This window comes from Panulirus ornatus, chromosome 17 (assembly GCF_036320965.1).
Source record: "Panulirus ornatus isolate Po-2019 chromosome 17, ASM3632096v1, whole genome shotgun sequence".
Taxonomy (NCBI): Eukaryota; Metazoa; Arthropoda; class Malacostraca; order Decapoda; family Palinuridae; genus Panulirus; species Panulirus ornatus.
The window spans coordinates 9,745,001-9,760,000 of NC_092240.1; the positions used below are offsets into that span (position 1 = coordinate 9,745,001).

Consider the following 15,000-nt stretch of genomic DNA (forward strand, 5'->3'; position numbering starts at 1 on the left):
GAGAGAGAGAGAGAGAGAGAGAGAGAGAGAGAGAGACTCTGCTGAACGACAGGTCTGTTGAATCAGCTCGAATCAGAGGAAAGATTATTCATAAAAGTCAGGGATTAACACTGGCAACACTGAATTAAAAGAATATATACATGTGTATGTGGGTGGGTTGGGCCATTCTTTCGTCTGTTTCCTTGCGCTACCTCGCTAACGCGGGAGACATCGACAAAGCAAAATAAAATAATAAGAATATATATATATATATATATATATATATATATATATATATATATATATATATATATATGTTTGTGTATGCAGCTCACAAGCCGATGTGTCTGGATGAAGAGGACATACAATACTCATATGAGATGTTTCGTACTACCTGATCGCGTTTGATACTCCTGCCTCAAACCTTGTGTTAATAATGGCAGGGGGTGGGAGGAAGGGTTAAAGAGAGAATTTTTTTCCCCCCCTTACGTGAATTGATTATCCAGTACCTCAGAGCGGTATTATGTAGCCAGTCGTACCCGGCAGGTGAAAGTAATCTAGACTACATTAATCTAGACTACATCAGCCATACATCACCACAGGATTCAATGATGGGTTTTGTTCTTTGTTGTCAAATGTTAAGGGGGTTGATTCTTATCATTAATGAGCTGGATATGATGGAATGACATCACACACACACGCATATATATATATATATATATATATATATATATATATATATATATATATATATATATATATATATATATATATATATATTCCTGAGAGTCCACGGGTAAGATGAAACACGATAGGTTCCCAAGTGCACTTTCGTGTAATAATCACATCATCAGGAGGGACACAAGATGTGATTATTACACGAAAATGCGCTTGGGAACTTATCGTGTTTCATTTTCCCCGTGGACTCGTAGGAATATCTTGATCACGCGCAAATTTGTGATCCTTTCCAATATATATATATATATATATATATATATATATATATATATATATAGATAGATAGATAGATAGATAGATAGATAGATGAGATAGATACACACAGATGAATGTAGAAAATCAAATGCAGGAAATTCTACCAATATCTGAAGTGGGGGAAATCTTGCTCATGTTCAATATTCCATGACTTCACTCGTGTCATATCCTCCAAGCAATGGACACCTCCAAAAAGAAATATTACTGGAACACACCCAGTCTTCATAATATGCAACAGGTAATTCCATGTCATTCAGATTTGATTTACAAAAAGCTTTTCGGGTGATCACATTCTAGATTTTTATTCCCTGACGGAAAGTATGTTGTCCAAAAAAAAAAAAAAAATTTGTTTCCCCCAAATTAATCCTGATGAGTTTTTTAATATTAGGTTACGTATATTAATGGATGTCATTATCTGATGTAACAGCATATCATTATGTATACATTCATGCCATAATGAATAGGGGCTTTGTTTAACCACCAGTCGATGATTTATGTGTAAATGATACGATTTGCTGGCTGGATTTGCAACTGGGAGGGGCGGGCGTTGCCAAGTGTGGCGGTGCTCTTTTTTGGGGGGGTTTTGGGAGGAGGGAGTTGGGCAGAGGCATTGGGGTTGTGGCGGAGGGTGGCTGGATGGAGGGGAGGTTATAGAGCTGGTGCTGGTCTGGTAAAGGATGGGGAACAAGGGAATGGGGAAGTTGAAAGATGTGGAAGGAATAGCGGAGTTGGCCGGGGACACGTTCACGGGGCCGCCCATGGTCGAGCGCCTATGTTCGAATCTTGGTTGCGGTAGTCGCTCCACAGTCAGCTCAGCTGTTCATTCATTCTTTAGCGGTTGGTGGGTGGTGCCGGGCTAGGGTATATATATATATATATATATATATATATATATATTTTTTTTTTTTTTTTTTTTTTTTTTTTTTTTTATACTTTGTCGCTGTCTCCCGCGTTTGCGAGGTAGCGCAAGGAAACAGACGAAAGAAATGGCCCAACCCCCCCCCCCCCATACACATGTACATACACACGTCCACACACACAAATATACATACCTACACAGCTTTCCATGGTTTACCCCAGACGCTTCACATGCCTTGCTTCAATCCACTGACAGCACGTCAACCCCTGTATACCACATGACTCCAATTCACTCTATTCCTTGCCCTCCTTTCACCCTCCTGCATGTTCAGGCCCCGATCACACAAAATCTTTTTCACTCCATCTTTCCACCTCCAATTTGGTCTCCCTCTTCTCCTCGTTCCCTCCACCTCTGACACATATATCCTCTTGGTCAATCTCTCCTCACTCATTCTCTCCATGTGCCCAAACCATTTCAAAACACCCTCTTCTGCTCTCTCAACCACGCTCTTTTTATTTCCACACATCTCTCTTACCCTTACGTTACTTACTCGATCAAACCACCTCACACCACACATTGTCCTCAAACATCTCATTTCCAGCACATCCATCCTCCTGCGCACATCTCTATCCATAGCCCACGCCTCGCAACCATACATATATATATATATATATATATATATATATATATATATATATATATATATATGTATATGTGTGTGTATGTGTGTATAAATGAGATGGCTTCGACTAGGGCTTCAGTTACCTGTCCTTCTCGGCTTAAAAAAGACCACGACGTAAAAAAAAACATTGTAAGGTTAGGAGATCGACCCAAATGAGGATGAGGATTCATAAGGCCAAACCAGGGTGTGTCCACACGCTGGATGGCAGCACTGGTCATCTGTGTCATCACCAGGGGAGAGAGAGTCGTTCCTGGAACAAGACTGATGTTCGGGTGGAACCACCTCCCCACGGTAGGCACAAGGCCATTTGCATGGACATATGAAAAAAAAAAAGGAAGATATTTTTCTAGACTGTTAACTGGAAGGGGTTGCTGGGAGGGTGTGTGTGTGTGTGTGTGTGTGTGTGTGTGTGTGTGTGTGAGTGAGGGTGTGGGGGAATTATGCGTTGGAGGGATGTGTTGGAATGGTTTTCTCGAGATCGCGGTGACACTTGGGAGATGCGTTTTAGGAGAACGAGAGGAGAGATCAGGCGTGTCAACAGAACACATAGGTTCCACCGTTAGGTCGTGTGGTTCATCGTCAGGCGTGTCAACAGAACACATGAGGTTCCACCGTTAGGTCGTGTGGTTCATCGTCAGACGTGTCAACAGAACACATGAGGTTCCACCGTTAGATCGTGTGGTTCATCGTCAGACGTGTCAACAGAACACATGAGGTTCCACCGTTAGGTCGTGTGGTTCATCGTCAGACGTGTCAACAGAACACATGAGGTTCCACCGTTAGGTCGTGTGGTTCATCGTCAGGCGTGTCAACAGAACACATGAGGTTCCACCGTTAGGTCGTGTGGTTCATCGTCAGGCGTGTCAACAGAACACATGAGGTTCCACCGTTAGGTCGTGTGGTTCATCGTCAGGCGTGTCAACAGAACACATGAGGTTCCACCGTTAGGTCGTGTGGTTCATCGTCAGGCGTGTCAACAGAACACATGAGGTTCCACCGTTAGGTCGTATGGTTTATTAGGGTTCACGAGGGGGGCCTGCCACCCTCCTGCAGTGACAGGTCCCAAACCACAACGTCTGGGGGGATCTCGTGTGGGGGCCCAACAACCCGATACCTGGTAAATATCATGAGAAGGATCAGGATTCATTGGGAGGAGGAAATAACTGGTTCATTAAAAGTGTAGTATCGTCTCTCTCTCTCTCTCTCTCTCTCTCTCTCTCTCTCTCTCTCTCTCTCTCTCTCTCTCTCTCTCTCTCTCTCTCTCTCTAACTTCGAGCACCAGCGTACCCGAGGGTGTATTGATTCACTGATACTGTCGTATTTATTTTCCAATATATATGTATATATATATATATATATATATATATATATATATATATATATATATATATATATATATATATTTTTTTTTTTTTTCATACTATTCGCCATTTCCCGCGATAGCGAGGTAGCGTTAAGAACAGAGGACTGGGCCTTTGAGGGAATACCCTCACCTGGCCCCCTTCTCTGTTCCTTCTTTTGGAAAATTAAAATAAAAAAAATGAGAGGGGAGGATTTCCAGCCCCCGCTCCCTTCCCTTTTAGTCGCCTTCTACGACACGCAGGGAATACGTGGGAAGTATTCTTTCTCCCCTATCCCCAGGGATATATATATATATATATATATATATATATATATATATATATATATATATATATATATATATATATATATATATTATTATCATGATACTTAGACGGTCTCCCGCGTTAGCGAGGTAGCGCAAGGAAACAGAAGAAAGAATGGCCCAACCCACCCACACACACATGTATATACATAAACGCCCACACACGCACATATACATACCTATACGTTTCAGTGTATACATACATATACATACACAGACATATACATACATACACATGTACATATTCATACTTTCTGCCTTCATCCATTTCCGTCGCCACCCCGCCAAACATGAAATAACAACCTCCTCCCCCGGCATGCGCGCGAGTTAACGCTAGGGAAAGACAACAGAGGCCACATTCGTTCACACTCAGTCTCCAGCTGTCATGCGTAATGCACCGAAACCACAGCTCCCCTTTCCACAGTTCTATTCTACCATTACGTGGTTGCTCAGACACCAGTTGCCCGTAGTCCATCATCTATCGCATTCAAGCTTTCCCACCTTCGCGGAGTCCAAAAAAAAGACAAAATCTAAGACAGCGACACAAAACCTCAATACGAAAAAGTAGAAACGCAGTCATACCTCGTCAGCTGGACACATAACAGACGACGACACCACCTCACCCCTCCTCATGTACCCCTCAAGCGTCACGGTCATCTACATATATACATACATGTGTATCCCTTTCTCGTGTTACCATTTCCTTTCACATGTCGAGGGGCCTCCTTGTAGGCTGCTCAACATTGCTGCTCACGTTTACCCGCCTCACCTGTTGTGTTCAGTCAGCCAGCAGTAGGAGCGGTGGCAGTGGCCTACTGAACTACCCTTATCATCCAAATGGCTTCATTACCTCTCGTAAATCGGTGAGATTACTGCTTTTCGCTCTCTAAGGTCCGGCCTTCCTCCTCCTCCTCCCCTCCTCCTCCTCCAAAAAAAAAAAGAGAAATAAGCACCGCGCACTCTTTACCCCTTCGTAATAATGATACTTACCTGGTAACTTACAAGTAGTCGAGTGCCTTTTACGACTTTTTCTCTAATACTTTTATACTTTTGGAAGTAGTTACATCCTTTATTTTTATTTATTTATTCATTTATTTTATTTGGTTCGTTTTTATTTTTGGCATGAGTCCACTTTTGTTTTGTTTGTTTATTGAGGAAGGACGAATATTTGGTATGGTATGTTTGTGGTATATGGTCATTATGTAGTATGTATGTATATATATATATATATATATATATATATATATATATATATATATATATATATATATATATATATATTTATATGTTGGAAAGTATCACAATTTTGCGCGTGATCAAGATATTCCTACGAGTCCACGGGGAAAATGAAACACGAAAAGTTCCCAAGTGCACTTTCGTGTAATAATCACATCATCAGGGGAGACACAAGAGAAAAATATAACAGTCAGTTGATATACATCGAACAGACGAAGCTAGGACGCCAAAACGCTAAAACACTCACACATATATACATACGCATATCAACACATAAACATACACACACACGTGTACATATTGATATGTATATGTATGTACATGTAGATGTATATACCCGTATGAGTGTGTATGCACATACGTGGGAACATTGTGTGTGTGTGTGTGTGTGTGTGTGTGTGTGTGTGTGTTACAGTAGTGGACGAGTGCTTTCATACAAAAATTTCTCTGCTTTTTTTTTTGTTTTTTCATCTGTCGCGGGTGGATGCAGTGGGTGTGAGAACGAGGAGTGTGGGGTTTCCAACAAGTCTGCATCAAGACTTCTGGTCTGGGTTGGTGGGCGTGGGCGTGCGAGAGGCCCGTGGTGATTGCATTACCTGAGGACCCTGAGCAGAATTCCTGAAGGGGTCGTTCTCGAAGATCGTGGCTAAATGATTATAAATGATTTTCAAAACGTCGGAGAGATGTCTCAAGATATGTCGGTAGTCCACGTTTTCTAACATATATATATATATGTGTGTGTGTGTGTGTGTGTGTGTGTGGTACGTTATAGGTATATGGAAGGAAACGTCGGTGGTGTAGGCGGTTTAGCGCTGCTGACCATGACGCTCTTACGGGGGCCGCCCGGGATCGATCCTGCCTAGGTTCGAATTCTGGTCTCGGCAATCGGTCCGCAGTCAATCCAGCTGTTCATCCTACTCTAGGGCTTAGTCGATTAAATGATTACCTGGCTTAGGCTAGGGTATATATATATATATATATATATATATATATATATATATATATATATATATATATTTTTATTTTGCTTTGTCGCTGTTTTCCGCGTTTGCGAGGTAGCACCAGGAAACAGACGAAAGAAATGGCACAACCCACTCCCATACACATGTATATACATACACGTCCACACACGCAAAAATACATACCTATACATCTCAATGTACACATATATATACACACACAGACACATACATATATACCCATGCACACAATTCACACTGTCTGCCTTTATTCATTCCCATCACCACCTCGCCACACATGGAATACCATCCCCCTCCCCCCTCATGTGTGCGAGGTAGCGCTAGGAAAAGACAACAAAGGCCCCATCCGTTCACACTCAATCTCTAGCTGTCATGCAATAATGCCCGAAACCACAGCTCCCTTTCCACATCCAGGCCCCACACTACTTTCCATGGTTTACCCCAGACGCTTCACATGCCCTGATTCAATCCACTGACAGCACGTCAACCCCTGTATACCACATCGATCCAATTCACTCTATTCCTTGCCCGCCTTTCACCCTCCTGCATGTTCAGGCCCCGATCACTCAAAATCTTTTTCACTTCATCTTTCCACCTCCAATTTGGTCTCCCACTTCTCCTCGTTCCCTCCACCTCCGACGCATATATCCTCTTGGTCAATCTTTCCTCACTCATTCTCTCCATGTGACCAGCCCATTTCAATACACCCTCTTCTGCTCCCTCAACCACGCTCTTTTTATTTCCACACATCTCCCTTACCCTTACATTACTTACTCGATCATATATATATATATATATATATATATATATATATATATATATATATATATATATATATATATGTGTATAATATGTCATTGTGTTCCATAAAAATATATATGCTACAGTAATTAATAGAGGTGAATTATGTTAAAGGTAATATTAAATTCGCATCGCAATATCCCTTCATACCATCAACTGCAGGTGAAAATATCCACTTCCCGTTTTCTCGGAGTTAAAAACGAAAATGAAAAAAAACGCAAGTTTTCGAAGCTGGAGTTTCAAGGGTCAAGCATGACATGAAAGGCCAGACGCCATAGTATTTCTTTTTTCTTTTCTTTTTTTTTTTTGGCTTTCGGTGAACGTAATTTAGGGTTATAATGCTGGAAGAGGTTTTTTAATAAGGCCGATGGTCCTTTAAAAAAAATTCCAACGATGCGAGAGCATCATAGGTGACTAATTTTCGTCCCAAAGGAAATTTTGTTTTGAAATTTAGAAGTTTGTTTTTAGAAGATATTTTTTCTTGGGGGGGTGGGAGAGGGCCTTACATTCTCCTATATTGTGTAGATTATTATCCTGTCTGTTTCCGTCTGTTCTGTCTGTTTATTATCCCCCTTTCCCTGTCTACCCCTTTGTCTCTGTCTGTTCGTCCATCCAATTTTCTATCTATCTCTCTCCCTCTTTTTTGTGTATATGTCCTCATACTTAAATCTCCCATCTTCATCTGTAGCCATCTATATCTAAAAATACATAGCTATATCTATAGATACCTAATATCTATATCTAATACGAGACATCACATGTGACCAGAGCTTAGACCAGATGGCAAATGTCTATACTCAAGTTTCCCCATCACTGGATTTTGATGTTAGAATTCAACACCAGAGTGAAATAGATAAAGCATCTATCAGTAGACTGATAAGGACAGATAGTGAGGTGTCTGGGTATGGAGATAATGAGGGTTTATAAATGAAACGAGAGTGAAACCCTTTGTGTGTGTGTGTGTGTGTGTGTGTGTGTGTGTGTTGGAAGGTTTAAGCCTTTTATTCCCCCAGTGGGGCTATTAAGGATATGAGGCATTAGGACCCCCTAACAACACTGTTAGCATCAGTGGTCGTAATGGGATCCACTTCCTCCCCCGTCTCACCAGTGGTGGTGGGTTATGAGACGGCATTTCTGCCCTAACTTCCCTTTCATTCATTTTTTTTCATTCTTAGCGTCCTCTTTCATCACACACTTCCTGTGCTTCTGTGGTGCCTTTGCATTGCCAGGGTGCTGTAAGGAGGGTTGGTTGGCAAATGTCTAGGATGGTCCCTGGGCAGAGATCACGGAGACTTTGAGCCCATTTCTATTACCTATTCCCTCCCCATTGGCATAGGGGTGGAAAATACGAATAACAGAGGCTGTGTAAGACAGCATCACTTTTGCTGTTGGCGTCGTGGTGTTCACGAGGCTTGGCTCACGTGAGTCATGACGGCAGGTGTTCAAAAAGAGAGAGAGAGAGAGAGAGAGAGAGAGAAGAGTATCCGAAATTGCTCCTAATTCAACTAGTAAATGGCCGATTTCCAACCCCCTAAGATTAAACATCGAGTGGTAATTGCCTCCATTTAAGAGCCCGTTAGAGCAATTACCTCGTAAGAATATTCCATACATGTATATGAACTCGCATTCTTACACACACACACACACACACACACACACACACACACCACACACACACACACCACACACACACACACACCACACACACACACACCACACACCACACACACAAACAGCTGTTTACAAACACAGTGACCGCAACAAATAGAGTGGGATCTATTCCCGATGGTCGAACCTTCATCCCACTGAACCTTCGTGAATATACAGGTACATGGAACAGAAGACTCTGATGAACACACCATAAGAATACCCAACGTGTATTTCCATGCATCACCTTTCCCCCTCCCTAGTGTTTCCAGGCATTTCCAGATGATTTCCTTCTACTTAGACTCCCCTTTCTTCCCCCTTCACCCCCCGCTCCCCATCATTAGACCTTTGTCCCATCACCGGGGAAGGGTCCGTCTCTCACTCCTTCCCTAATTGTTCCCCACTTTTGATATTTGATCCGGTGCGGTGGATCTTTTCGGAGTGTTTCGTCATTTCCAAAATATCAAGCAGTCTCTCCACCCCGCCAAGACCTTCGCAATATATATATATATATATATATATATATATATATATATATATATATATATATATATATATATATATATATATATATATATACACCCCGAGTGTTCTTCAGATACACATCGTCTGAACAGATTGTCTGGAACTGAAAGAACATGGAAATCTACTGACTGGGACTTCTTGTGTTCTCTCGTTCCTTCGTGGGATCTGCCAGAAAATGCTGAACGTGTGTTCTAACCTCTGTGCAAGACTCTCTTTTTTGGTCTCTGGAGTGTTTGCATACAACGTCTGCATCAATTAACCTCAAGATCTCGGAGACTCTGGTGTCTTCTCCCATCTCCCTTCTCTCCTCTCCCTCCTTGCCCTCTCCCTCCCTCCCTTCCTACCTGTATTCCTTCCTTGGCTTCGTCTTTATTCTCTCTCGTCTTGTGAAACATTCCATGTCTCTTCTCCTCCCACACCCACACCCACCTGACAGTCGTGATGCATAACCTGACGAGATTTCTATTTTCTTTTCTGACCCTTATGAGCAGATGGACTGCATGAATTCATGAAGTTTTGAGGATCGTCTACCTATACCACTTCTCTTGTTCTGTGTAGGACGTCTTTCCCCTTTCTCCTTATACTGTCATAAACTCTCCTTTTTTTCTCTCCTTTTCCTTCTTCGTCTTTAATTAAGTCTGTTGGAGAGTATCATTTCTATGTAGATTTTCCTCCAGTCATTCTCCCTTATCCCATCTCCTTATTTTATTGCTCTCTCTCTCTCTCTCTCTCTCTCTCTCTCTCTCTCTACATCATCATTGATCTGTATCATTCTCTCTCTCTCTCTCTCTCTCTCTCTCTCTCTCTCTCTCTCTCTCTCTCTCTCTCTCTCTCTCTCTCCTGCTTCGCTGTTCTAACTACGTAGGTTCGTGTTCCACTCCCTGGCTCTTATCTCCGGGTTCCATTTGATTGGTCGTTTATCCCCCCTGCTTTACGTTTCTGGCTGGTACTTTTCTGTACCTCGGTGGACTGGCACTCCCAGTACATCAGAAAAATACACTCTAGGTGTAGACGCCAACATCTGTAAACACCAGGAGAGTTTATCTTGTCTTTTTCACCACAAGACCATATACGTAAGCCATTACTAGAAGACTCCTGGAATATTCATGCGATTCCTGTAAAATCCTCTTTTCTAATAGAGTACTACTCTCATTTTTTCTTTTTTATTTTTCGATCCCCTCTGTCTCCCAAGAACGCTTTTAAATCGCACCTCTAAAGCTCCTTAGACATCCATAATCATTCCTTATAGAGTGGTGGTTAATGTATCCTTCTATCCCACCTCAGGGCGTACATGCCTCCTCCTGTTTTTGACATGGGTCTTCACGAAGCTTTATCCCTTAACTTTCACTGTTCTAGATATGAGAAATATCTGTGTTTTTCAAGTGTCTCAAGTCCCTGCTAATTGATCAGTGGGGAGTGGTATATACATTCTTGGACTTGCTGGCCATTTGACAACTGGTTCGGCTTCATGCTAGAGTCCAGACTACACGTCATGATTTATAAAGTATGTACATTACTGCACGTCATGATTTATAAAGTATGTACATTACGACACGTCATGATTTATAAAGTATGTACATTACGACACGTCATAATTTATAAAGTATATACATTACTGCATTTCATAATCTATAAAGTATATACATTCTGTAGTGATGTAGTCTGTCCTCTGTAGATTCGGCAGGTGTCCTTGGCTTTTCGCATGAACCCATTGTCAGTTGACATCATATCCACATTCGTAGGACAGGTAAAGTCAAGCCGAAAAGTCTCGGGGAAATTGCGAGTGGTATGATAATGAGAACCTTGGACAACGAGAGGCGCCTGGATATTGATGGTGATGATGATGATGATGATGTGTAACTGTGTGTGTGTGTGTGTGTGTGTGTGTGTGTGTGTGTGTGTGTGTGTGGCGACACGGTGGTAATGACCACGATCTTTCTCTTTCCAGACTTCGAGGTGGACACGTCCGTGGTGGAGGTGGTGGCCGGGTACAACGCCTCGCTCCCCTGCACGATACACTCCCCGCCGCACGACTCGCCCATCCTCACCCTCTGGTACATCGGGGCCGACGAGACTCCCGTCTACAGGTGAGGGATCTTGGGGGGGGGAGAGAGAGAGAGAGAGAGAGAGAGAGAGAGAGAGAGAGAGAGAGAGAGGGAGGGAGGTTGGAGAGAGGGGGAGGTTGGAGAGAGGGGGAGGTTGGAGAGAGGGGGAGGTTGGAGAGAGGGAGAGGGAGAGGTTGGAGAGAGGTTGGAGAGAGAGAGAGAGAGAGAGGTTGGAGAGAGAGAGAGAGAGAGAGGTTGGAGAGAGAGAGAGAGAGAGAGGTTGGAGAGAGAGAGAGAGAGAGAGAGAGAGAGAGAGAGAGAGAGAGAGAGAGAGAGAGAGAGAGAGAGACGCTGCAGAAGAGCAAGTTCATCTTATCCAGAAGAGCTTTCGTTAATGACCAGATAGGATGACAGTGTATAGTTTCAACATCAGAAGGCAAAAGAAAATATACCAATGCCTTGTGTTCCTAAAGACAGAAGATCCCTTGAGGATTGTATCTCTTCCAAAACTACCACGGCTGCTACAATTACCACCTGCTTTAAGGAGATGGGTGGGTCGGGAGCTGGGGTGGGCTGCTCAGCGACTATGAAAAAGGTGGTGGGAGGCAGTCGAAGGAGAATGTGTGAACGTGGCAGAAATCAACCAAGGGGAGAGGGTTATGGGAACGGCTCGCTCGCTACACACGAAGATAATAAGTCAGGATTTGTGGAATACTGTTTAAACAACGTAAAATATAAGAAGTGTTTTTGAATCACGAAGTATTTGAGTAGTTATTGTACGTGAGTTATTCGTAGTAGGTTTTTGAGTAGTTATTGTACGTTGAGTTATCGTAGTAGGTTTTTGAGTAGTTATTATACGTGAGTTATTCGTAGTAGATTCTCTGTAAAATTCGGTTGCGTGAAGCATTTGGAATTCGATGACCAGTTTCGAAAACCAGAGGGGATTGAGCACCTATGTCTTATGCCACCACAGTTCCAGAGAATTATTTCACCCACCCCTAAAAAAAAAAAAAAAAAGTTTACGGATGGGTTCATTTGACTCTCTCTCTCTCTCTCTCTCTCTCTCTCTCTCTCTCTCTCTCTCTCTCTCTCTCTCTCTCTCTCCCCATTTAATGGAGACAGCGTTATTGAAAATGTTTCTGCGAAGCAGAAAGGGAAGGAGAAACACGAAACGCAAAAGCCATTCGAGCGAGGAGTTTCGGGTCATTAGCATACAGTCGGACCTGAGGTTAGGGGAGGGGAAATGAGATTACACCTCTTGGATAAACGGGTTATATTCATCTGAAAAGTGATTAATACCCTGGGAATGGATTCCAATCCATTACTGGGGTCAGGGGCTCCGCTCAGGGGCTGTGGGTGTGGAGCGGGGTGGGAGTATTTCGTATTGATGATGAGCGGTAGAGCCTGGCTTGATTAGCCTAAATGAGCCATTCCGAAATCATCTGGTGCAATAGAGGAAAAGTCGACACTGTGTCTCGTTCATATAGACCTCTCCCGCGTGAGTTCTCGTTTGATTGACAGTTACGTGTGCGTGGATCTTTTTGCGCAGGTTCAGTGATGAACTTTTCAATATTGACAACGCTCTTTTATGTGTATATATATATATATATATATATATATATATATATATATATATATATATATATATATATATATATATATTCCAGAGTCCACGGAGAAATGAAACACAATATGTTCCCAAGTGTATTTTCGTGTAATAATCACATCATCAGGGGAGATACAAGAAAGAAATATAAGTCAGTTGATATATAGCGAAAAGACGTAGCTAGGACGCCATTTTGTATATATATATATATATATATATATATATATATATATATATATATATATATATATATATATATATATATATATATACCATCAGATATTGTCACCTTTTAGACGTAGAAGTATTTGATTGCCAGATGAGGTTCCTTCCCTTTTTCCAAGTAACCAATATATGTGGTGTGATTTGGACGTGCAACATCTGCATGTTTGACCATATCAGTTTAGCCAGGGCATACGGAACGGTGAGGGAAAACCATGGCAAGGTCACTAGGGTTTGGCTGTGGAGAAGGGTTGGGGTCTCTGGCTTCCGCTGCATTATACATGGCAGAGGGAGAGAGAGAGGAGAGGATATGAGCGACTGAAGCTTCGAATCTATTGTTCTTTTTCTTTTCTCTTGGTCTGGCCTCTCCTGGCGCTGCTTCGAATCTTGGGGAGCGGCGGACGAGTATGAGAAAATGATAACAATCAGTTTCCTACATTATTTAGTCCCTACCAACCAACCAATTAGCCTCAGTTTTGACCACTACATTACGTGCACTCGCTCCCTTCTCTCCTTCTCAACCAACCAGCCTCAGTTTTGACCACTACTGGACATGCACTCGCTCCCTTCTCTCCTTCTCAACCAACCAGCCTCAGTTTTGACCACTACTGGACATGCACTTGCTCCCTTCTCTCCTCAACCAACTAGCCTCAGTTTTGACCACTACATTACGTGCACTCGCTCCCTTCTCTCCTTCGACGTGAACTGTGGCCTCCCCTTTGTCTCTGTGGGGTGCCAAGTTTCTCCTCGTGTTTACCTGACGTGATGCGGGAAATGCGCCGAGTTGGACGTTCTGTTTATTTAAGTTACTCGACCCGTTGTCACTTCAACAGACTCGGGGAGGAAAAAAGAAAGAAATAAAACGCCACACGGCCTTTAAACTCCAAAGGATCAACAGAGGAATTCAAACTGCGACAGACCATTGGATCTTGTTGAAGCGGTTTGTGACAGGAGTTCCAGCGGAGAAAAAAAAAAGATGAAAAACATAGCGTCGACCAAGTGTGTTCCAGATCAGCTAGACAGATATCTTCTGCCAAAGTGGAATTTAAGATCCCTGTCTACAAAGCTTAAAGAATAAAAGCCTATTTTTTTTTTTTTCACTCCGAATTCAGAGATGATTCCATTTATCCCCATTTGCTCATCTGACCCCACACAGAAACTGAACCCCATTGGATGCGATCGGGTATCATCCCTCTGGCACTGTGGTGCATACAACGTAATGGATGTGTTTCCGTCATGTGGTACACGGCTGAATATTGCAGACAAGGATTTCCAAGTCCTTGGAATATGTGTGTGTGTGTGTGTTATCTTGTTAGCCAGATTAATGTTGGTACCGTAGCGTTCAATATATATATATATATATATATATATATATATATATATATATATATATATATATATATATATATATATATATACATATATATGTTTTTTTACACGTTTATCATTTCCCACGTGAGCGAGGTATCGTCCAGAATAAAGGACTGAGCCTTAGAGGGAAAAATCCTCACTTGGCTCCATGCTCTGTTCTTTCTTTTGGAAAGTAATACAGGAAGGGAGGATTTCCAGCCACCCGCTCCCGCCTCCCTTAGTCACACACACACACACACACACACACACACACACACACACACACTTTTCCTTCCCCTCCCCTGTAATCTTCTTTGGGGCTCTCGCAGCGCTCAGGAAGCCGGCCACGTCCACCGGGTGGGACCACATATCGCAAGACGTGAAGTCTTGTGTGTGTCGAGATGGGTGG

The 15,000-nt window shown here is 42.5% G+C and overlaps 1 protein-coding gene across 5 annotated transcripts in view; it reads left to right on the plus strand.

Moving 5' to 3' along the window:
- The window catches only part of LOC139754558 (nephrin-like), a 531,853-nt gene that overhangs the window by 393,808 nt on the left and 123,045 nt on the right, over positions 1-15,000 (plus strand). For all 5 annotated transcript variants that reach the window (XM_071671913.1, XM_071671914.1, XM_071671915.1 and 2 more), the window contains one exon: positions 11,317-11,455. In XM_071671913.1, coding sequence (XP_071528014.1) covers positions 11,317-11,455 — 139 coding nt within the window. The remainder of the gene's footprint in view (positions 1-11,316; positions 11,456-15,000) is intronic.